The sequence below is a fragment of the Pezoporus flaviventris genome, unplaced genomic scaffold (genome assembly GCF_033815535.1).
Source record: "Pezoporus flaviventris isolate CSIRO_AGI_PZ_B2104156 unplaced genomic scaffold, CSIRO_AGI_Pfla_v1 ptg000002l, whole genome shotgun sequence".
In the NCBI taxonomy this organism is placed as follows: Eukaryota; Metazoa; Chordata; class Aves; order Psittaciformes; family Psittacidae; genus Pezoporus; species Pezoporus flaviventris.
The window spans coordinates 78,554,202-78,577,939 of NW_026892550.1; the positions used below are offsets into that span (position 1 = coordinate 78,554,202).

Consider the following 23,738-nt stretch of genomic DNA (forward strand, 5'->3'; position numbering starts at 1 on the left):
CATAAAACCTGCCAAGACTGATTCACAAATTAGGAATCATCCCTATTTATTTGACAAACATACAACATCAAGTATTGAGTGAAATGCAGATTTCCCTCCTCTTTATACTAGTGTGTACTTGCCCCTTACTTTCACTGGATCTGACAGCTCATTGGTACGAAAAGTGCCCTCCCAGGCATCTCACTCCTGGATGCTGATGTGGTTTGGCATTTTTTGCTGGTTTATGATGATGTAGTATGAATGAGACCAGAGAGTGCAATGCCAATCTGTGTGATTAACCTTAGCCATAATTCTTCAGTTAGTCCCATATTCACAAACATTCTAATTATTTTAATTTTACTTGTTTAGTTCAATATCCAGTTGCACAAGGCAAAATGACCAGACACCACTCTTCAATACCCTGTACGTCTGTAGCCTCTAACGGTCATCTGGAAGGACAAAGAGCTGAGATAGGGGTCTGGGTCTCCAATATTCCAGGCCACTGTCTAAACACTCACCCACATGAGAAATGGTGGGTGGCACTGGTACTTCCTCTGACAACTGCATTTTCCCAAGTGGTGGCTTTAAATCCTTACCTTTTGCACACATTTGGTGCTTAAACAGCATCCTTCTTCTTGGTATTCCTATTGAATGGATTACGTAGTTCCCTAGTGGAATACTGTAAACATTTATCATTTATAAATTTCAGTAAATCCTTTTCTTATACATCTGCCCTTCCTAGGCATCCCATAGAAGAGGCTCCACAGCTGCCTTTGATCTGCAAGCTCAGCTACATAGCAGGGTACCTACAATCACTGCTGAGATGCAAATGATGTCATATAAGATTGTTTTGCCAATATTATGATGAAGGATGAAGACTACATTTCATCTTGTCCTTTAAAATTCTAGCTGCTTTAGAGGATTTCATTTGTAGTGGTGCTGTCACTATCTTTTTCAGTGCAAGCATTTTTGAGATTTTGTTCCATGTTAAACAGCTCTCCATTGTGCTCTCCATGCCAAATTTATTTAATACCAAATATTGTCAAACTGCAAAAATGATACATAACTTCATACTATGATACATGTCTTAGATTCAGCTAGCAAATACAAATTAAAAGGAAAACCCCCAAACCACCTGGTCTTTGAATTCTTTTTATTGTTCCCAAGATGTCTTGTCACAGCTTTTTAAAAAATAAATCATATGTATCTTGTATCATGGCGTTATTACATTGTATAAAATGCATGGAATTATCCAGTTCACTGAGTACTAGCAAGTAGCAAGAAACTGCTGGAAACCTAAAAAAGCTCTGGTTTTATTCCAGTTTCCTTTGAATGATACTCTGACTGCAATGACAACTTTCATTGCTGCAATTGTTGTGCTATTATAGAGCTACTTGAAAAAGAATCCTTAACTACAACATTTAACATCCTACATGTTATGGATTGAATTCATGAGATGCCCAGAGCCTGTACCTGTTTTCTCCTTCCAGCAAACCACCTTTCCCCTGCCCCATGCTGCACTGCTTGTAAGGGTGACCTACATGCAGGATATCCCTGCACCTTCCAGGTTACCAAGTCAGGTTTTGGACACCAGCTCTTCATGTGCTGATACCATGGTGGAGAGAGCTGTGTTTCAGCCTCCCCACTGCCCCTCACACACAGGAAGAGGCTGAGGGGAAGCAGCAGCTGTTGCAGCTTGATGAGAAGGGATTGAGATGAAGGGCAGCCATAGAACCAGCTTCTTGTCAGGGGCGAAAGCTGAACCTTCGCAGCCATTACAAATCCCTTCACTTAACTGGTACTGACTCAGCAGGACAGACAGTGAGCAGTGTTTTCAGAGTGGTACGTATGCTAAAATGGTTGTCTTTGCGTTTGGTGTTTACATGAGTATTACATGAAGGTGACTGTTTTCAGGGTGGATACTAAGATACTGCTTCACTGACGATGAATTTTTGCCTGGAACATCAGTGATTGGGTAAAATCATGACGGATCTCAGTCTTTCTAAAGTCTAGTCTCCTTTTCTGGCCAGTAAGATGTCTGAATTAAATGGTCACTATTGACAAAATTAGCTTTCCTGCTCTTTGTCCCACAGGTGCCTCTCTCCCCGTTGGCTGAGAGGGTCTCATCTTGAGCAGAAGACCTTTTCCGGAGAACCCAAAGGACAGCAACACTGAAGAAAATGGACACCATGCCCAACACCAAAGTCAGTCCCAGGTACACATACCTGAGAGAGAAATGATTGATCAGAGCCTATTTCAAAGGCAACATACGACTAGAAGGCATTGAGGACACATTCGTATTTTCATGAGGAATGGCTGAGTATGAAGCTCTCCAAGCAAGGTGATGACCATGGAGATGAGAATTTGCCAGCTCACCCAGGTTAGGTATGGTGCGGTCTGTGGCCAAGAAAGGGTCTCAGGCATTGGCTAATCTCCTCCACCCCAATGTGCTTCAGTGAGAAGAACATATTCTTAAGGCAATTAATCTATTTTTCAGTTGCGTCATAAACAGTACTAGCGATAAAAAGACCATTTGATGGCATTTTTGCTTTACAGGCATAATGACGATAACAACAACAGCAGCAACAATAACATCATTATGTTTTATTAGCTAGGAGTCATAGCTGAGCTTTTGTTCCTTTCTTCAAATTTTCAAAAAAAGATGTACCCTCCCCTCACGTTTTTCTCCTGGATATGGACGGAAGGGCAACCAGTTCTCTCATTTTCCTTTTACTATTATTATTCCATTCTTCATTTCTGGTAATGTCTTTCATGAATGCAGTTCAGATAATTACTCTCTTCTAGCAATAAATTGATAAAGACAACACTGTGCTTAAGGCTCTAGATAAACTGAGCATGCTTTGTGGCAATCTTGCCTTCCTCTTGGAACATGAAACAACAATGAAGCTCAATAGCTCTTTTATTTACTTACATGTATGCACTCTTACAGCAGAGTTGTTCAAAAATGAGGGAAAAGTTAGCATAACTTAAATTTTTAACATTTTTGGGGATGAAAAATCAGGTTACTTAAATCTCCCTGGCTGATATTGAAATAAGATAATGTCCCCCTCCCTCAAAGAAACTAAACAAAAAGAAAATGCTGAAATCTAATCGTTACTGTTAATATTGCTAGTCAGCTAGTTAGACTCTTTCATTTGGCAACAAATCTTTTACTCAGATTTTCTGAACAAAAATTATTCTACCAGTGATAGATATAGATGTACGTAAAGAACACAAGTTAAAGAATTAGTGGAGAAGAGCTGTTACCTGAGTGCACTGGAGTCATAGAGTCTGCATGCTCCTCTTCCCCCACATCTTTTGCTTCCCCATTTCAGGCAAGTGGTATCTATGGCCATTCCAAAATATACTGGGGCTGGAATTCCCGCTGGGTGTATTTAGCAAATAAATAGAGGTGAGAAGGTTACTTTCCAGGGTGATCAGTTCAGATCTAGAAACATGTTCATGTAGAACATCAAATAACATATTCAAACAGCCATGAAATTTCCACAGTGTTTGCTGGTTCCAGAAGTCGTGCCTCGTGTTGCCCAGGAGCACACCACCCTTTCCTCGCTGTGGGGAATCAGGGTGGGGAGGAAACAGAGCTGAACATCAAAAAGCATGTGGAAGTCAGCGGAAGGAGGTGGCTGTGGCTTGGCTTCCTTGCTCTAAAGGACTTCTGGGGGGGTGGGTGTTTGGGAAAGGAGATACTTCTTTCTTGAGAGCAATAGAGCTTGTTCAGCTTGGGGGTGGAGGATGACCTGTGTGTTGGTTGTGAGGGATGAGAAGGGAGAGAGGCCGCATTTCTGAGAGCCTGCAGTGGGGCTACAAGTATCCTGCAAGTATCATGAGATGTTATTGAGGCAGGGGCATTTCGTCACTGCTCAAGGGTGATGGAAAGGAAAAACCTTGTCAGGTGCTAATGGGGACACTGTGGACTTTGTGCAACTTGGGGAGCCACCCATGGTTGCAGGACAAAAGAAGTAAGCCTGGAGAGAAAATCCTGGCCTGCAAAGGTGTGAGAAAGAAGCCAACAACTTGATTTGATGTTTTTTCATTTGCCTCATCCAGCTCATCCACCTCTGCTCTATTTAAATAAGTGACTTGGTTCTAGCTAATTACTGCCTCTTCTATGATTACCTTGATGATCTTAGAGTTTCAGTTCACTGGCATATCACGGCACCCTTGATTTTAGAAAAAACCTTATAGGTGGCTCCTCCACAAGGCTGTAGTGAACCCTGCCTTCAGACGTGCCTGTACTTATATTAATTCCCTTAGAAACTAAAGAAAAAAAGGCCTGAAAAATTATCACCGATTCTGAGTCATAGCTGTTCTGTTATGCTTGTTGTTGAATAAGGGGAGACAACACGTAATTTTGATGTTAGCTTCATAATCCAAAGGATTACTTGTCACCTTTACAAACATTGTCCATGTGTATTTTTATTATACGTAAGACACAGCTATATGACTGATGAAATATAAAGCTGCTTCTTTTTCCTATTTTTTTTTTCTTAATTATGTAGTATTAACTTGTCAGACATCATTCCTTCCAACAATGAAAGTTTAATTCTAGGGTAAAAAATTAGTGAGGTGTATATTAAGGTATACCCAAGAGTACAACTGGACTTACCAAGCACTCTTATTGCCAGGGTATAGATACCAAGTGCAAATGATTTCAAGTGTGGTTTAATACATCTAAAAAAAAAAAAAAGTATTAAAGAAAAATAAAGAATTGACTGTTTATAATTTGGACACAAATAAAAAGCAAGAGGAAGGAAAGAAATGTCCCTTTTTCCTCCTTACTGACACTGACTTAACAGAATTACAGAAATGTGTAAATAACGTGATAAAATCAGAACAGTATCTCCGAATTCTGAACATCACTATTCAGTATCATCTTTTCAGAATGTGGTGCATTTTCAGGTAATTCTTGCACTTAAATGTTACTAATGCAGGAGAAGAAAATTGTTTGTGAAATTGTGCATCATTGAATAGTCTTATTCAGTTAAACACTCTGAAATTTGGGCTTATGACCCAGCCTATGACAAGGTATTTAGGCACTCTTGTTTTCATTGCACTATATCTAGGATCATGATCTCATCTCCTGTAAAGGTAAATCCTCCAAGGTATTGTCTGACAGAACAGAACATTTGCATTTGGACTTTTCTGAGCTTGGAGCAGGCATACAGCACAGACATCGGTCCTGGCTCCAGAACAGCCCTGTTCCAGCCTTAGTATTGTCCTGGCTCTTCTAGGAGGGTAGAGGTAGAAGGCAGGAGCACAGCTGCTTCTCACACATGTGCTAGCAGCAATGTGTTTAAGGAGCCACTCAAATCAGTATGATTTATCTGCTGCTAACCTCACCAGCTGCTCAAGCGTGTTGTTTCATTCAGCATGTATCAGACTGCCTATTACAATAACTAACCCAGCAAGAACCTGAGTACATGCTTTACTTTAGCATGTGAGTAGTTCTAGTCGCAGTTAAACTGGGACACGCTTGATATGTGGGGTGAGTAACACAGATATATCATTATGGTAACAGATGAAACTGCCTGTTGTCACATTCATTCTCTCAATATAAAATGAAATTAAAAAAAGGCTGAAATTCAGTGTTTGCTATGCAGAAATATTACAATTGGAGGTCCAGTACACATTCTTTGAACTAGGATGGACTCAGCTTCTGCAGAAATTCGTGTAATTAAGAATACCTTTTAAAAAATAATCAAGACATTGCAGAACTAGCTCTATTTTTTTCCCCAACAGTGATGGTATATTATTTCCCAATATAGTTGCCAGAACAGCTTTAAGAGCCCATATTGTAAATGCTATTTGGGTCATCTTTCCTTAATTTAGTGAAAATAGGAAAAGGACATGAAGGAAAATATGGAAAAGAACACCAAAGTAGCATGATCCAAAAGTTGTTGTGTGCCTTGCATTTTGTAATTGGAGTACTTTATTCTCTATTGCCATGATGATGGATTACCATCCTATAGTCTGTTCCATCATGGTTTATATAGGCACCGTTACCTCTGCAGGCATGAATGTAATATGCCACACAAGCAAGCCTCAGCCTAGAAGTCCCTTTAAACAGATGTGAGTGCATAGAAAGCAAAAACTGGAAAACAAAACCAATATTTACTAGAGTTTGGATATTTTGAGATTTGTTGTGTGTTCCATAGGATTCATATCCTAGAAGTAATAAAATCTTCTCTTTCATATGGAAAGAAGAATTTGACCATTTTTATTGTCTTTGCATTGAAACACGTGTTCTTTGAGATCCTGAGAGAAAGCCAAACATCTCAGGGAGATCTGAGACTTCCTTTTCACTGCCTAACCACCTGCTATTAATAGCGTGTACTTGAACAACAGCAACCTGAATTGCAGGGTTTTCTCCAAAACAGAACGGCTTTCCTAAGTTTCTTGGCAATTTTAATTAGTCTAATGTCACTAAAAAGACGTTTCAGTAAATGACTTGGTCACTAGCTACAAACATATTTCAGTTAATTCAGTCATGTAAACCCTTGAAGTAAATGTCACTAAATCTTATAGGCTTTTAGGGATTTAGCTGTATTTGTGCTTCATGGCAGGTGCAATGATATCTGCCCAACTGAAAATATAAGCTTGTTTAAGTGCTGGAATCTTATCGGAGCCGAGTAAATACTGACTAATTTAAAAAATAGATCATTGAAAAAAATACTTAATGAAGTCTGCAACTTGACCTTGGGCCTGTTTGTTTTCAAAGAGCATTTTTTTTTCTTTCTGGGAACAGAAGCATATTTTCAGTTCAAGTGGGTTTTCAGGGAAAGTCAGTTAGTAATGGATTTCAGAAAAGCAAGTGTGAGCTTAAGGTGGACTTGTGCCCATAGGTTTTTCATCTGAACTTACTGAAACATGCTTTATTCAGCTGCACATCAGATTTGGGTGCCTTCAATCCAGCAGAAAAACACATAACTTCTCAGTTTCAGTTAAATTGCTCTCAAAGCAGCATGATTTTAAACAGAAATAAAAGCTCTGGAGTAGAACCCATGAAGCTGTTTTGCTGATTTCATATAACAAAATGTTCTTGTATTGTTCCTGAAAACCTCTCTAAGCTTTTCTAAATAAATCCATTAAGAATTAAGTCCCTTGAGAGCAAGTTCTTAGGGTTGATAAGTGTGGGTAACTAAGTGATTTAAGCTCATAGGTGTTCAACTATGAATGTCTCCTCTCAGACACTTCTGATGTGGAGACAAAATGGAAAGCAGAAGCATGGCGTTGATGGCTTTGAGGCCCTGTGTAGTGTTATGTCAGTACATATGCATAGAAAGGGGACATCATGTGGAGGGTGAAAGGGAACGAAACTTCATACCTGCATAGCCCTATGGCCATGTTTATACAACAAAAAATCCCCCTTGTGTCAGAAGCCATCACAGAGAGCAACTTGTGGAAATCCTGAAGGCTTTGCTACAAGTTTTCAGGTTTTGAATCACCCTCTTATTGGTGTATGGATGGTTTCAGAGATGTATAAGATTTAGTAAAAATTGTCTAAAATGGATTATAACATGATTGTTTGTATTGTATTCAGAAGAGAGATGCCATGTGTTTTTTCAGTACTCGATGATAACCCTACAAGGTGGGTGCAGAAAGTTATGCAGCTTATATATTTTGAGGCATATACCTCACTGGCAGTGTTTGTGGAGGGCAGTGAAAAATGATCCTCACCTCAACCATTTCTGAAAGTCTCTATGTGACAACTATTCTGACTCAAGTACTGTGCTGGAACCATAGCTGAAGTTACATATCTTCATTTAGGTTTTTCCATGCAGCCTATAATCAGCTAGTTCTAGCACTGGCTTTTTCCATGCGACATAAAGACACTGGCAATGACATGGGGCCTGTTTCATAAAACTTCATTTGAAAACAAAGAGAATTTTTGGGTAAGAAAACTCAATAATAATAAAGATTAGATAAGCTGTATTTACTGTTGTTTTGTTTGAGCAGTAGAATGTACCCATCTGGAAATAATTTGGAAAGAGAAACTGAGAAAGGAAGCTTTCCAAAACAAAGCGGAGCAGCACTTAGAGTCCAAAAATTGCAAGAAGCTGACAGAAATCCAGACTAATCACTGGAAGTATTAAATTCCTTTTGCACTTTCTAAAATTAGTTTCAAAGCTTCCACTTGGTGATGGACAAATACTTCCAGCAGTTAAATACATATTGGAAAAATTCCTTGGGACAAGCATTTAATAAACCTGTGATTATTACAAAGAAAAGAAAAAAATCTCATGCTACATCTATCTTTGTTTTGAAGAGAGACATCTGGGACAGAACAATTATATGGAATAATAAAATGGGGCAGAAGAGACGAGTTGAGTGTATATAGAAGGCTTTGGTTAGATCACCTCTGTATAACTGTGCACTGCTATTCACAGCAAATAAGGAAAACTGGCTGCTTATAAGCATATATGTGCACAGGCTGGCAGAGCTAATTTCTATTTCCATGGAGGCTGCTTAACGGCATTCTGGTAATGTAAAAGGCATCAAGAGAAGTAGAATTTGATATAAATGATAACCAGGCCTCCTATATCATGTTTAAACCCAGAAAGGCATTGCTGGTAGAGGTAATCATAAGCACATTGTTGCTTCAATGGTAGAAAATTCATTGTCAAAGTATGAGGATATTTTTCAATAGTAAAGAATAGTTTAAAAGCCACCTTGTGTAGCTCAAAATATTTCACAGCACTAGGGGAGGAAGGAAACCAAGTCACACATTTAAAAGCACCTTGAAAACTTTTGGCAATGCTGGCAGAAGTGAGGTCTTACCTTAGAAGCAGTATGTATCCAGGTGTGCCACCTACTGACAAAGTATATGAAGTGATAACTGATATTACTAGAAAATACAGAAACATTTTTGGACACTCATTTCCTTTTTGACATGGTCCCACCACAGCTGAGGAACTTTGTGAAGGTGATTCCAAGGTTCCCACACAGCTGCAGTTAAAAAATACCTGGAAGACAGCAGGCAAGTATGTATGGTAACCCAAACAGCAGAGGAGTGGATGTTCAGGAATTACACATCATGCTTTTCTGAGCAGCCAAAAGTTTAAATCCAAACTGGAAAACGTTTTGCAACAGGTAAAGACTTGTTCATTGAAGGAGACATTTATGAAGAAAGTATCTACTGTTGACAAATGTATTTAGTGGTATATAAATAGTTTAGGTAGCTAACAGCTAAAAACCAAACCAAACCAAACCTCCTAAATTATCTTCTTGGGATTTTTGCTGGGAACACCAGTTAAGAAAGTTTTAAATGTGGGTGGCAGATTGCCAAAAAAACCTGAGGAATTTAAGGCTGAAAACGACGTGTCCTACTCAATTTAATCCACTATGATTAAACTGTTTGTATTAGGAAAACTACCACATCACATATGGAAGGAGAGTTTGTCTTACCGTATGTTTCCCACTGCCATTGGATGCCTGGCAGCCAGCAAGACAAGCAGAAATGTAGGTAACTCCATTTTCCCCACAAATGGGGTCCCAGTCGTTCTTGGAACATGCGCAGCCCAAGTTGCACTCTGAGTACAGGGCTTGCTCATAATCAGTCATTTGTTTAGCCCTGGGGAAAAAGAGAAATTGCAAAGATGTTTCTAGCAGATACGGAAGAAATCACGATCAAATCATGGGTCATGCTCTCTGCCAGGCACACCTGGCCAGATCTTCTGTCTATGGTCCATTAAGGTGTTGCCTTTTCACACCCATACAGTAACGTAAATTCTTATTTCTTTGTTATAAAAAGGCTTTCACAATATCACACCTACTGTGATATAGTAGCTACCTTATTAACGGTAACAGCTAACAATTTTTATTCATGCATTTTCACAGATTTTCTAAGATTTTAGTTATCAGAGGCTTGATGCAGTTTTAACAAAATTGGACAAAAAGGTTTGCTTATTCCAGTGGCAAAGCGTGGAGTGAGTTACTCAGGGAAACAGTCGCTGTAGAAGTTATTTAGGAAATTACCAGAATTGGATTAATCCAAACTGAAGATCTGATACGTTGCCTAACAGCTATCTATCAACTTCAGCCAGCTGCTGCTGAAGTCACCAGTGGAGCAGATCCTGGGGCCACTGTGGAGTCAGTGTTGGAAACTCCTCTCCAAAAGTGAGCTTTACTGAGAAATAGCACAGGTAAAAGTGACCAAAAAGTATTAACCTCAGGTATGCCTTACAGTTAACATCATGGTTAATTCATGGTAATCAATGAATCCTTAAGTTTTGGGTTCAAAGGCTATTAAATGCCACAGGTTGTTCAGCAGCACAGAGGCAAGAAACAATTAATTGTATCTCACTCTGAGATTCAGTCTCATCCTACTGAGTTCTTCACATTTCTAGAAATCTCTAAGCTAAAAGGATGGTCCCATGGCAATAACAATTAAAAAGTAATCAGAAAAATAATCTGCGCTTGTGGCATAAACCCCTCTGGGCTAGAGGCAACAATCACGAAAGAGTTCTGACACAATGGCCACTGGAATACACAGAGCATTCTCTTTTCAACAATATACACTTGTGGAATAAAATGAGGAAGGGGTTGGGTTTGCAATAACACTTTATGGGGAAGCCTGTCTTTCTCAGCATACCCATGGTACGACACAGTCAGTCCAGCCACATCCGAGTTCTCGCATCCCATTGCAAATAATGACAGGAGCAAAAGGTAACCAAAGAAAGATGATCCCAGGGAGAGTTTTGCAGCCCCTAAAACACTGATTCTGAATTTTTTCATGATCAGTCCTCCAGAGAATATGCCAAAGGCCACAGCAGGAATGTTGATGAGACCTGAAATTAAACAGTAAAATCTGCATTAATGAAAACCACGGCTCAGTGGACTATCCTCCTCAGCCACAAAAACAGCAGCAGCAGCAATAAGATTAAATAACAAAATATGAAAGGTGGGACATTTTATGTGTCCAGACTTTGATTGTTCATAAGAAGGTATTGGAACTGCTTGTCAAAGCTTGCTCCCAGAGAAATGTTTGTTTTCTAGTTCTTTGAAAGAGAGATTGTGTATAAGGTTTAGATAATGATCTTCCAGTTTCTTAAACTAGGTAGTTTTCTCCACTGTTAGCTTGTCAATGGAGGGATCAATGCAGTGTTAATTCAGATACTTTTGGTGTTATTTCTCACAAGATGTGCCCTGGGCACAGAGAAGTTACTGGGGTATTGTGCTGCTTAGGGCAGCCAAGACAGCCACAGTCCCACTACACAGTTTTGAGACTTTACTATAGACCTTACATGTGTCCTTTACTCATACAACAATACGATCAATAGGGGCCATCTTCTGGGGCTGCCCCACTCCATTTTTCCATGGCAGCTCTTTTCCTTTTCTGCTGACATGAGGAGCCTGAACTCTTCATTGCTGGAGGGCAAATTCAGTTTTACCTACAGTGTTATCAAATCTGGAGCAAGACCTGCTTTTTCTGTTTTGATTCAGCCATGAAACCAATAATCCCCTAGAGAAGTCTTTAAGAGGGAGAAGAGGGCAGTGATATGTCATTGCCTCCATGCCCAGGAGAGTTAGAGAATTTCTCTGGTTTTGGTTGTTGAAATGCTCCCTTAGGTGAATGTTGCAACAGCAGAAAGATAGATATACAACCATGGATACTGTTGTACCAGGGTTCAGGCAATCAAGTGAAAAAATATTGAAGGAAACATGTAAGACTGGGTGGTCATTAAGCCTTCTTTACCTGGACAGCTTTGCTTAAAGCAGTGTCCATATTGATAGACATGGACAATAGAACAAGAAAAATCTCATTCACTACTTGCAAAAAAGATGTAAACAGAGACCACTGTAAATGATACCGCTCAGACAAGCAAGGTGTTGTCTTCTGGATTTCCTTGAACTGAAAATGTTCTTCCCAGCTTTACCAGCTGCTTCCAGCACGTCATATTTCCCCTTGTGTAGGGCTGTGTATGTGGTCTGCAGTTTTTAAATCGTGCTGACACCTAGTCATGCTGAGTACCAAAGCATAGATGCAACAGCAGAGGAAATTTCAGAAGTTTGTTCAGGGGACTGGAAGTATTACAACATGATTTCAAATGCCTTAGTACAAAACACTAGCCTATGACATTAGAGTCTAATCTGCCTACTAGAAGTGCACTGTGATATGTTTTGAGCCAGTGTTTGATTCACTTGTACGCATGTTGAAAAATAGCTGTTAGAAGAGATGTTAGCAGGTATGTTTGATGTTAGAAAAAAACTAATTGCATTTGGCAAACTCAAGAGTCGTATCTTGGCTAACTGCATGAGACCAGTTCTGTTAATGATGAGGTTCAGGGAGCTTCACCAGGGCGGCACTTTTGACTGTACACATACGTGAAAACCGTACGTCAGGGGATTTAGAAGCAGCGTCTGAAATGTAGCATATGTAAATTAAGAGTCACCATATAACAAGTTTCCTTTTTGTTTGTAAAACAGGAGAGGGATTGGAACTGGGAACTGTGTGATGCACTAGAAAGTACCCACACTCTGCCTGCCCATTACTGTCCTGCTCATTGCAGGGGTTTGGACTACATGATCTTTGAAGGTCCCTTCCAACCCAAACTGTTCTACGATTTTTTGTATCGCTTTTGTTCATGCCTTTGTCTCACAGCCTTACAGATAACTCCATTGCTTGACACTGGCATAAGGGTTGGAAGGTGAGGGGAAGTGTGTATATTTAGGGAAAATCATACAGACACAGGAGCCATTTTACTTTCTTGAACATTCCTTGTGTTGTGACTGTTGAAAAATACCCTCTTATGACCTCCACTGATTTTTTTAATAGTGCTTCAAATTTCTCTGACAATTCTGCTCTTTATCAACAAGATTGTGCTAGAAATTGTTAAAAAAAAAAAAAAAGAAAAATAGGAAAAGAGGTAGGGAATGGGAAATACACGTTGTTAGTTCTAGTCAGCCCCAGCTTTCTTAGCAAGGGTGGATCTGGGGAGAAAGAAAACGATTCAGCCAGGGTCCTTCCCTAGCCAAGCCATCTCACATCCTCTATTGGATATAGTCCTTGTTCTTTCTGAAATCGGATGGATCTTAACCCTCACTCAATTTGCACATACCTGAAAGTTTAGCTCCAGAAAATCTTTAAGCACAATGAGAAGCACTATACTGAATATAGGAATTGTTTTCTGGATTTCCTTTGGCCATTGACTATGCTTGAAGATTTCTCCTTGCTTTGAGGAGTTTTGTGCCAGGAAATTCCAGCTTTTGTCTTTAAGGAATTAACATAGCACAAAGAATCCATACAGCTTTTCTGCATATGTATATTAGTTGCTGTGCAACTAATGCTGCTCTAAATCAAGGCAATTCCCTCTGCATTGGACAGATGTAAACCTCTTTGCTGTCTAATGCTATTGAATCCCTGGACCTCAGAAACTGAGCCCAAGTCTGCGTGCAGGTTAAGCAACTAAGCAGTCAAGTTCACCATCCTGAACACATCTACAAAAGTGGCCACATTGGTACCAAAAGTCAGAAGCAGTCTCTATGGGAGAGCTTGGGAGGCAAACTTCACAACAGAGAAAGGTTCTTAGGTAAAGTTAGTGCAGAAATACCTATTTTTCCTTCACCAGAATCTCACTGAGATACTGTTTGAGTTTTAATGCATGTATTGTGTGATCACTGGTAAGAATTTGACTTCATTTTATTTAATACCAACCTCTTCAGAAAGTAAGAAACCACTGGCAATACCACAGCTACTTTATGATCCATCCTTTACCATTGAGCTGATATTTAAAACTAATTATCTTTTCAATTATTCTTTTGTGCTGTACATACATTATTTTTCAAATTTCCAGTAAGATAGGAAATAAGGCATCAAATCATATAGTCTTGCATAGATAAACTCAGAGCTAACTAGTGCTAAAGCAGAAATGAAATAACTTGCTTTCTATGAGCTATTACTCAAAGCCAGGCAAGGAAGGAGAAGAAATAAACAAATCCTAAAAAAACCTCAAATTTTCTTACATATATATATATGCCATTCCTAAAATGTCCATTTTTAAGACACCAAGAAGCAGATATAGCATTACCTATAACAAAATTAGTTTTTGACGACGTTTGTGCATACTGCTGTTCAATGTACTTTGGCTTATATGTCACCATGCCAATTAAAGAATTGAACTGAATGATACTTGCACACAAATACAGAATGTAAACTGGATTCCCAAAGAGGTTTTTCAGTGATGGCAAGAAGTCTGCAAAACAAAACAGCAGAAATTACAGCTAGGCCGGAGAAAGAGCAACTGCTGTGAATATTGCTTTGCAACATGTTTGCACCTTTCAAAGAAGGACTGTAGAACATTTCAGAGGAAATCTGTGAAGTTCCATGATGCTCCTAAGAGCTCCTCCATTTCTGGATGGGGGAACAGCAGAGCAAAATACTAAGCATCAATATCCTGGAAGACATACCTTGTTCTATGTATCTTCTTTTGATCTGGTTTAATCCAATGATCCTTGAGGTCCTTCCCAACCTGGTAATCTATAATTCTAGGACAAACCAGGACTGATTTGTTTTCTACGTGTCCTCAACATTTTTTAGCATAATCCTGGGGCAGAGAGTTCTCAGCACAGCTGACACTAAGCACATACATACTGAGCTACAGATTCAAGCACTGAGGGAAAATACTTTTGGTAAAGTAGGGCCAAAGAAACACAATTATGCAAAACAGCTTGTATCTAAATCCAGATAGCTTCCTAAATACTCTATCTAGTCTGTGACCATCTTTATTCTGATCAGATATTGCATATGTGTTTTTCTAATGAATGATCTTAAAGAAAAAGGTTTAGCAAAACCTGAGATTTTTTTGAGCCCCCCTTCTGCAACAGTCAATATCTTTAAATGAAAAGTTTTTTTTGCAGAGTTTCATGGTATTTGCTGCACCACTAATGTAATTTTACAAATCTCATCTGGAGAAATTCTGTATGCAAGAGCAGGTCCCACAATGAGCAATGAAAAGACCGTTTTTGTGCATTCTAGTTAGATGGAGAGTGACACCTGAAGAAAAATAGTATTTCTGAGGTCATTAAAATATGGCCTCAGAAAGTATAAGGTTTTAAAGTACAAATCTAGTGAGGGAAAGACTCCACAGTCACGAAATAAACTCTGGTTACTTGCCTTCTGCCATCTCAGCAAACTTCACTTGCTGCTGATAAGATTTTTGATGGTCCTTGTTGTCCTCAGTGATGAACTCTGACTGCTCGGAAGAGCTACTGGAGTCCTTCCTGCCCTCTGGTTTCGGGAGGTGCTTGGGTAGGAACCAGAAAGGGATGCCAGCTAGAACACTAATCATACCTGCTATTAAGTAGCCCAGCCACCAGGCTCCCACCCACTGCACATCCTTGTGTGTTATTGTTACACTGTCTAGGGAAAGACAAAAAAGGAAAAACATATAAAAGTTTTTGGAGATTGTTTGCTGATACCAAGGAAAGTGATTTTGAAAGGACTTACTCCAGAGGAGTCCACCCCCACCTTGCCAGGTTTAGCTGTGCTGTGTGTCTATCAGTGTTAAAGGAGCAACTGTGGGAAGGCAATAAGGACTTGCTGATTCCTGTGACACAGTAGTAGCTTTCCCCTGACACAATAAGGTCCCCAGCTGTAACACTCACATGTCCCCAGAGAGGCTGCAAGGGTCTACATGAAGTAGTTCAGGTGGCCACACACTTGCTCCCAGCCAAGCTGTTCTGCACGAAAGTGCCAGAGAAAAATAGGGTGGAAGTTTTCTCACAACGAGGGCAATCAGGAGTCCTGGTACTCATTGCAAGACTGCTTTTCTAGGCAATGACACTCCTACAAAATGCGCATACAGCTCTCAGCAGGATCCTGAGCCTCAGTCTGGCCTGGTGACGTGGTTTAGTGGTGGACTTGGCAGTCCTGGGGTAATGATTGGACTTGATGATCTTAAAGGTGTTTTCCAGCCCAGCTGACCCTACGATTCTGTGGTTCCTGCTGTCCCCCAGAGACTCCTCACCAGGGCATCTCCTGGGGGGCACCAGCCGCAGATCTGCTGGGACCGAGGAAGCATCAGGCCTCCTACTTCCTCCACACCCATTTTTCTTGCTAGCCTTTTTTGTGTGGGGCATTGCATTGCTGTTATTTCATTAAGTGCCTGCTCCATCTCTGCTAGTCCCTTAAGCCTGGAAGATAATTCGATAGTTCTTGGCCTAAAACAGGTATTTTGGAGTCTGACTGAATTTTTAAAACCAGTTTTATGACTTACCCAGATCTACAAAGCCAATGTCAACATAAAGTTTGGCACACAGGGATCCTAGAAGAAAGCCAAATATTGGCCCTATAATTGCAACTGTCTGTACGCAGCCTGCAATAGAAAATGGGGGACTGTTACACACCTGGGTTAAAAAAAGCACTAGGTCTTGCTGCACCTAACAGTAAAGTATGATGTGTCATGTCTAACAAGTGATAGTCTTAAAATACTGAGCCAACCCTTTGCTCTCTGACACATTACTTATATCAGTTTTTCAACAAGAAAAGGCCAACAATAAAATTTCCCCCACTACACTGACACTTCCTTTTTTGTTGTCATCCAATTAAAGAATGAAATTCAGGCCAAATTAAAAAATAAGTCAGGGAACTTAATGGCCTAACTCATTAGCATCACCAATCTAGAATTGCTAGAAACACTTTTGCTGACTAAAGTAACCAGAAAGCAAATGACAGTTATTTAAGTTACTGATCATTCTAAGTGACGGTGGGCCCTGAACAGGCTGAAAAAAACACTTTGCTTTGGTACCCAATATTAACACGTTTCAGTACACATTCAGCCAAACCTTCTGACTATTTTGAACTTTCAAAATTGATCTGGAGATCCAGGAAGATTGAAACTTCTACAAAGAGGACCTGAGATTTTGCCTTTTGCTGCAAACTTGTCAAGAAAAGATGCTGATGGGGAAGGAGTTCTTGATAATATTTCACACAAATGTGCAGAAGTCTTCAGACAATGAACACAACAAAAAACCAGTGATACCAACTTTTTAAAGCCCCGGTATTTAAAGCGTTATTGTTTATAATCCTACCTGAAGCTGGAGGGAATGTTTTGAGTGCCTGCCAAAAGGCTATTTTAAGTGCTTAAAAGTACAGGTTTTTTATCATTTTCCAGAGAACTGAATGTGCAGAGGCTCAGCAGTCCAGCTCTAGAAGAATTAGGAAGATTAGGGTAACAGCAGGAGCCTAGGGTCAAGTTCTTTCCTCAAATTAAGATAATTGAACTGTGCTGGTACAAAGGGGAACTTGGTCCCTTGAGTGTACGAGACTGTTAAATAAACGTGAATATTGGAAATTATGTAAACCAAACAATCAGGGCAAGTTAATTCAGTCACACTCATTCCATTATTCAGAATGACTCAGGTTCCTCTGGTGAAAAATCCATTCAGAAAAAAAAAATATTTTACCAATGTATAAGGCAGCATTTTCTTCAATGGTGTAGTCATCAATGTATGTAATTCCCAAAGGCTGGATAGGCGTTTCACCTATTCCACGCAAAAGATTTCCCAGTAAAACGTAGATCCACATGGAAGAGCCTCCTTCTTTTTCACATCCTGGGTATATCACAAGAGAGACAAAATGATTTGTTTTTCTTAACAGTGTGACACTGAATGCACAGGACTTCTAAGATACGTCTAATGTGGGAAAACCAGTATGAAAACTGTGAAAAATGTTTTGTGAGGTGTATGGATGGCAACTTTAACCCAATCAGCTTGAGGAAGACACACTTTTAGCATGAACTGCTCCACTCAAAGATACTAGAAGTTGGCTAATTTTACAAATTAATCATCACACCCCACTTTAGAAACCTTTCTCATTTCTTTCTAACCAGAACTGGAATCTCCTAATGGAAATATTTGGGAAACATTGAAGATGATAGGCTCCTTGCCCATGAGGAGCTCAAAGCACGCAGAGGGTAGACAGCTTTGTGGTGTGCAAAAAGGGGTCATGGGCAGGGAGAGAAACAAGAAGTGGGATTTGCAGGTTGTGAGACCCAAGCAGCTCTTTCCAGTGGGCTGAGGATCTAAAGGCATATTTCCTGGCAGAAGAAAAACCATGACTTTCCAAGGTCGCCATGGGAGATTGGTGTTTCTGCAAGCCACAAAGCTGCAGAAAATTGCTGGAGGAGACAGCAAGGCTGGAGGAAAGGCTGCAGCCTGAGAAAAAAAAAACAACTCTTGGCAGTGGTCAGTGGCAGTTATATATTTATTTTTTAATAATTTGCCTCAACCACTAGATCTGGATTTTCTGTGGAAAAGATTCATTTTGTTCCTTTTTCTTTTTTTTTTGTGTTCAAATAAACTATTGCATGAGAGTTTGTGAGCCTTTTGATACATTCTAGTATGCTTATCACGATATTTGACACAGATCATTCTCACCTGCATTTATTTTTGCTTGAGGTTTTTCCAAGGCAGGGAGCAGAGTTCGGGTTTTATCCTGCAGACATGGAGAGATGCCAACAGTCGAATTGATGGTGGAAGGGAATCTTTCATACTCATATCTGTTTATAAACCAGAGTTGTTTTTTACTGTCCCAATTTATGAGAAAAAGCAAACAGATGTGTTATGACCATGGAAGATAGGCACTTAAATGAAAATTTCATCTGCATCCAGTGTTGACAATGATGGTTTACAGACAATAAACGGAACTCAGTTTATATTGTGTTAGTACACAAAAATTGTTCCTTCGGTTCTCTTTGTGTCACAGTGATGCATTTCCGTTTAACAGGCACTTTGGTCCACTATGATGCATGAATCTGTACTGAGAGATTACCAGACAGTGGCTGTATCCTCTGGCTTGTGTTTGAAATTCAGATTGTCTTCCTGAGTTTAGTCATCACTTCATCACTGAAGTCTCAACAGTTCTTAAACTGTGTCAAAGTGTGGCCAATCAAGATCAGAGACTAATAAAATGATTATGCAATTACAGCTGAGCACATATGTTAAATTATTTGCTGTACAGTAATTAGTCTTTTCACAAAAAAAAAAAATGTTGCATAACCACATACACATATGCCTATTTCTATGGACATCTTTACAGTCAATGACTAAATACTTTAGTGACCTAACATTCAATGTGCATAGCCCAGCCAGAAAATACCAATCACTGCACTTACCGTCCCATGAAGAACTGGGGCATCGCAATTAGGAATGTTCCAGCTGACATAATTAAGCAGCCTGCTCCAATTATTCTTGGCCTGTGAAGCTTCGCTCCAAAGTAGCTTACAAGAATTATGATTAGGAGGTTCCCTTTGAGAGTACAAAAGGAAAACAGAGTTTTACGGTTTGTTGGTAGGAGATTCCCTAAAATAACAATTCCTAGTGAATGGTATAGGCAGTGATCTCAGGGGAGAGGACTGATTGCATGAGATTGGTGTTTCTCCCTCTTTCCAGGATTTCTTACAAGAGTCCAATCCCTTCCATGATAAGAAAACCATAAACTTTTGGATAATCAGGTAGAAATGAGGAGGACTATGCCAGCTGAAAAGAATAGATAGCCAGGAAAACAGGAAAAGAGGGGCTCAAACAGAACTTTATACACTTAGGCTAACATTAATTCCTGTGAATACCACAGTCCACTGTGTACCCATGAGAAAAATTAAGTAAACTGAAATTGTAAGAAACAATGTCATTCTGGAAACATTAGTGCAAGAAGAAAAGGGGTGGACTAGACAATAACAGATTACAGTTAGTTGTTTGTACCCTTCCTCCTTAATAAATCAAGAAGGGCAAACACTTGTGGGTGAGGTGGATTTCTGGCAAAATGTGAGAGAAACTGGGAATCTGTGCAGGTAAATTCTTATTCAACAGCCCAAATTTCTACTAGTGTTATTTGCCAGACATAGGCTTATCACAGTATAAAATATTTATGAGTATGTTGGACTATTGCTTGTATAAGCAACCCTATCCTATCCAAAATAATCATATTGACAGTCATGCTGATCTTTACTAGGTGAACCTTGCTCAGTTTTAATGGTTCAAGGAGATTTGTACAATTATTTTTCATAACAAATTTCATCACTCTTTCTTTTCTGAAAATAAAAATATGTTGTACAGCTCATACCAATTTCAAAACCGCCATCAATAACGCCAACCAAAGAAGAAGGGATATCAAATCTTCTTTCTATTTGTGTTATAGTGCTTTTTAGATAACTTCCTGACAGTGCTTTAGCAAAGTAAACAAAAGACAATGCTCCAAGGAATACCTGTGAAAGAAATTGACAGTGATTAAAATCAGGCAGTACAGAAAGCTTTACTTTATGAATTATTTTTAAACAAGTTTTACAATCCCAACTCTTCTTTTCCCAACTAACCATATCAATATTTCTCCTGCTTTTTAAGAATATTAGATTACTATTTTGTCCAGTTCTTACAAGGAATGGTGATATAAATTGAACTTGCTGTCAGCCACTATGTATTTCAGGTAGATGTCAAAAGTACTGTTGCTTTGAAGGACAGACATATAACACCCACCTTATATCTTTCAGGAGGGGGTATCTTACACAGTAACAATAGGGTACATGTTAAGTGCATCTCAGTGGAGAGGTGGCATTTTCTGGCATTTTTTAATATAGGCTTTTGCAATCAGCTGGATTTTAGAGTCCTGCTCTGGTAAGCTGTTCCCACTGAAGCCCAGGGTGACCAGGAGGGAGAAGTCACTGCCTCCTGTTACATGAGTCCATGAGCTGACCAATGACCTGCCAAGAAATTCTCTTTTAGGCTTATCCTTTCCCCACCAGATCTCTTGCAAGCTCTAATATGTACATTTTCTTTTGAGTGCCCACTGCATTTTTCTGGGAGAGAGCCTTCACTCATCCTTTTATTTTGCAGAGGCGTTTATGTGTTAGTCTGAATCAGGAGTGGGCTTTGGAAATGAAACTCCCCAGTCCCTTCACTGTGCTTTGGTCATACTGCAAATACGCAGACTGAATCCCTTTTACACAAAGAAAACTGGAAGATGTGTTCCAGAAGGGCATTATGTTCACTTTAACAATTAATGGCTCTTCAGTTTCTGGGTCAAGACTAGAGCTTAAATGCATACAGTGGGAGTGCAAGGTCCTGCAGAGCTATTGCCTGAATTTGCCATCACCAAATGCAGCCTTTCTGAGTTTATAAGCTCCAGAGATACTCAGCTGTGCAATTGGTCATGAAAATCACAACATTGCTTTTTGACCTTCAGATATAGATTGTATTGACTGAATATCTAGGGATGCTTTTTGTAAAAAGTTAAAAAAAACAACCCTATACCCTAAACCAGAAATTAAAAGACACAGTAATATTTCATATTAAGAAAGGCCTAGATCCTTGTCCTACTCCTTAGGCCTTCCCTCTAAGCAATCATACTTTCCAGTAAGCAGGTGCTCTAAAGAGGTGCCTCCCATGTAATACTCCTTACAACACCTCATTTGACAAGGCACATAGGCAATAACACTGGCAGACACTGTTGAAAGCAAATTTTTGTGTCAAGGTTCAAATGTATCTCTGTGTCACATTCAACAGACTACTTTATCCAGTGTTGGTTATTCCTCCTTCAGAAAAACTTGTGGGTAAATAAAGAGTATCTGATTCTTATTTCTTCCAGTGAGGTCTCCCAAAGAGCTCTCTAATAGAAACATCACCATGATATTTTACATTTTCTGTGTGTTTATGCCCTTGGATTTTAAATAACAATGTGAAAGCAAATATAATTTTTCACAGGAGAATCATGTAGGTCAAACTAGAACTTCAACCATCTCAGTCTCTCTTTGACACAAGTTTTCCTTCTGGCTTTGCAGCTTTCCCAGGAGGGAGATGGAGACTGTACAGCTGTGGAAAAGTGTTCCTCATTTAGAGTTGGGACTGAAAGGAGCACATGATTTCACATTATTTTTTGGTTTGACAGTGACTGTAATTGAATATTTCACCACATCTTTCTGGTTAATAAAGGAAATTTTAACATATAATAAGGCTGATATCTAGGGACCTCATTTCTGGGCCTTTACAGGATTAGACAAAAACAAGGAGAATATTCAGGAATCAAAAAAATTTTACAGCAGTCATCAGACTCAATTAATCCCACTGTATCCTCACTGCTTTGCATTATTTATAGACTTCAGGTCAACTACTGCTGAAGTAATTCACCGTATTGGGAGCTGGATGAATATCAAAAGTAAGTATGTGTATGTGAGTGCGTGAGTGAGAAAAAAACAAATGAAATGAAGACTGCAAGATGAAAAGAACTGGGCAAGGTCAAAGACTCATTTTATATCAACTCAAGTCATCTCACCTTACCATTCCCTGATAATCTACTGAGACCTCACCCAAGAGAGTGTCAGCACTTTACAGCCCGGCTTTGGAAAGCAGGTAGAGACAATAGGTAAAGCATCATGCTGCCTCCTGTACCTGCAGCCTCCCATACAGGGAGGAATGCTCCTTCAAGGTGCAGTGGTCCTACTCAGGTAGGTACAGCTCCATTACGAGGCTCAAGGAAGTACCTCTCATGGGTGAGACAAGTACAGACACAGTGGTGATACTTCTGCAGATTTGTTTCAAAGACACCTCAAGGAGAATTCTTTCAAATCAGGAATATTATAATAATACTTTAATAACAGAGTGCTCAAAACATGCAGACCATAACAAAAGGATTAATTTTTAGAGCCCAGAAGGCTACCATGTCTACAAGCTTAAAAAAGCAATCTGTGTTAACAGCTACCTGTGGTACGTGTCTGCCAATGCTCTGTTCTTAAGGTCAGGAAAATAGGGTGGTGCAGTAAGGAGGATCTAATGACCTTTCAGGAATATCCTTGAAGATCTCATAACACACAAGCCTCAACCACCATGTTATATTTGAACATTGCCAAATGCTTGGCAAATGAAGATCTGAAGCAGACTTTTGAGACTTAGAAAACTATTTAATAATTTCATAGTGACTCAGCAAGACATAATCAGAAGGGAAAAAGGGATAGTTCACAGGAAAAAAAAAAGAAAAAAAAAAAAAAAGAGGCTTTCTAAGTCCCTACTGGAATAGTCAAAACCTCTTACTCTACCTTTATACCTCCACAATACGACTGTTTTTCCTTGGATGCAGAAGATTCAGATTTGAATGAAGATCGGTCAACAAGCAGGATTGTGTTTGAGAAAATCTGAGTATTTTCTTTTGATGAAATCTCCATGATGATATCCCTTGCCTCTAAAGCAGAAAACATGGAGAACATTGTAAAAGGGCATCCTAATAGCTCAGCCTCAAAAGCTCATCATGTGACAACAACACCCTGCTGTACTGTTTTCCCTACAACAGCAATTATCAAACTTTACAACAGAATCTGACAAGTGCACTGGATGTTTAATTATGGAAATTTGCAATTCACTTGCCTATAATAATGAAGATTAAATTATACTCAGCAAGCAGTCATCATCTTCACTCTCTAGCTATCATCAATGTGATTTCATTGAACATTTAACCAAGCATTACCAGCAGACTAAACGGGTCTTGTTAACATTTTAAACAACATTTCTGGAGCCTCTATGTAAGTTCACATTTCTAGATGTGATGATGTCTGCACAGATTTCTCAGAGCTAATCTCTGAACTTCCTATATATCTGGGACATTAAGTAATTAGATCAAAGGAAATCTAGCCCTGTTAATGAGGGACTTGAACTGGTTTAGGTTGAAACCTTAGCACTAATCGTCTGATGTTAGATAATGAGTTACACAAGAATAAAGGGGTTTAGTTCCCTTTACCATTTTACATAAAGCCTTAGGG

The 23,738-nt window shown here is 39.4% G+C and overlaps 1 protein-coding gene across 1 annotated transcript; it reads right to left on the minus strand.

Moving 5' to 3' along the window:
- Positions 1 to 1,323: 1,323 nt before the first annotated feature.
- SLCO1C1 (solute carrier organic anion transporter family member 1C1) lies at positions 1,324 to 23,164 on the minus strand. Its single transcript, XM_061444452.1, has 14 exons — positions 23,022 to 23,164; positions 20,060 to 20,201; positions 19,113 to 19,245; positions 18,376 to 18,497; positions 17,404 to 17,550; positions 16,215 to 16,313; positions 15,113 to 15,358; positions 14,028 to 14,192; positions 10,592 to 10,787; positions 9,406 to 9,571; positions 8,779 to 8,963; positions 4,607 to 4,671; positions 3,247 to 3,364; positions 1,324 to 2,204 (listed from the first exon to the last, which is right to left on the minus strand). The coding sequence occupies exons 1-14, from the start codon at positions 23,145 to 23,147 to the stop codon at positions 1,982 to 1,984; spliced, it is 2,133 nt and encodes a 710-aa protein (XP_061300436.1). The 5' UTR covers positions 23,148 to 23,164; the 3' UTR covers positions 1,324 to 1,981.
- Between the last annotated feature and the right edge of the window lie 574 nt (positions 23,165 to 23,738).

What these genes read in the sequence shown, in the direction of transcription:
- SLCO1C1 (XM_061444452.1), bottom strand. Translation starts at nt 23,147, where the DNA reads ATGGAGATTTCATCAAAAGAAAATACTCAGATTTTCTCAAACACAATC. An exon ending in ATGGCAGTGGGAAACATACG is followed by an intron (nt 8,964 to 9,405) that starts GTAAGACAAACT and finishes GCTGTCTTCCAG; the next exon opens with GTATTTTTTAACTGCAGCTG. An exon ending in GGATACATACTGCTTCTAAG is followed by an intron (nt 4,672 to 8,778) that starts GTAAGACCTCAC and finishes TTTTTTTTTTAG; the next exon opens with ATGTATTAAACCACACTTGA.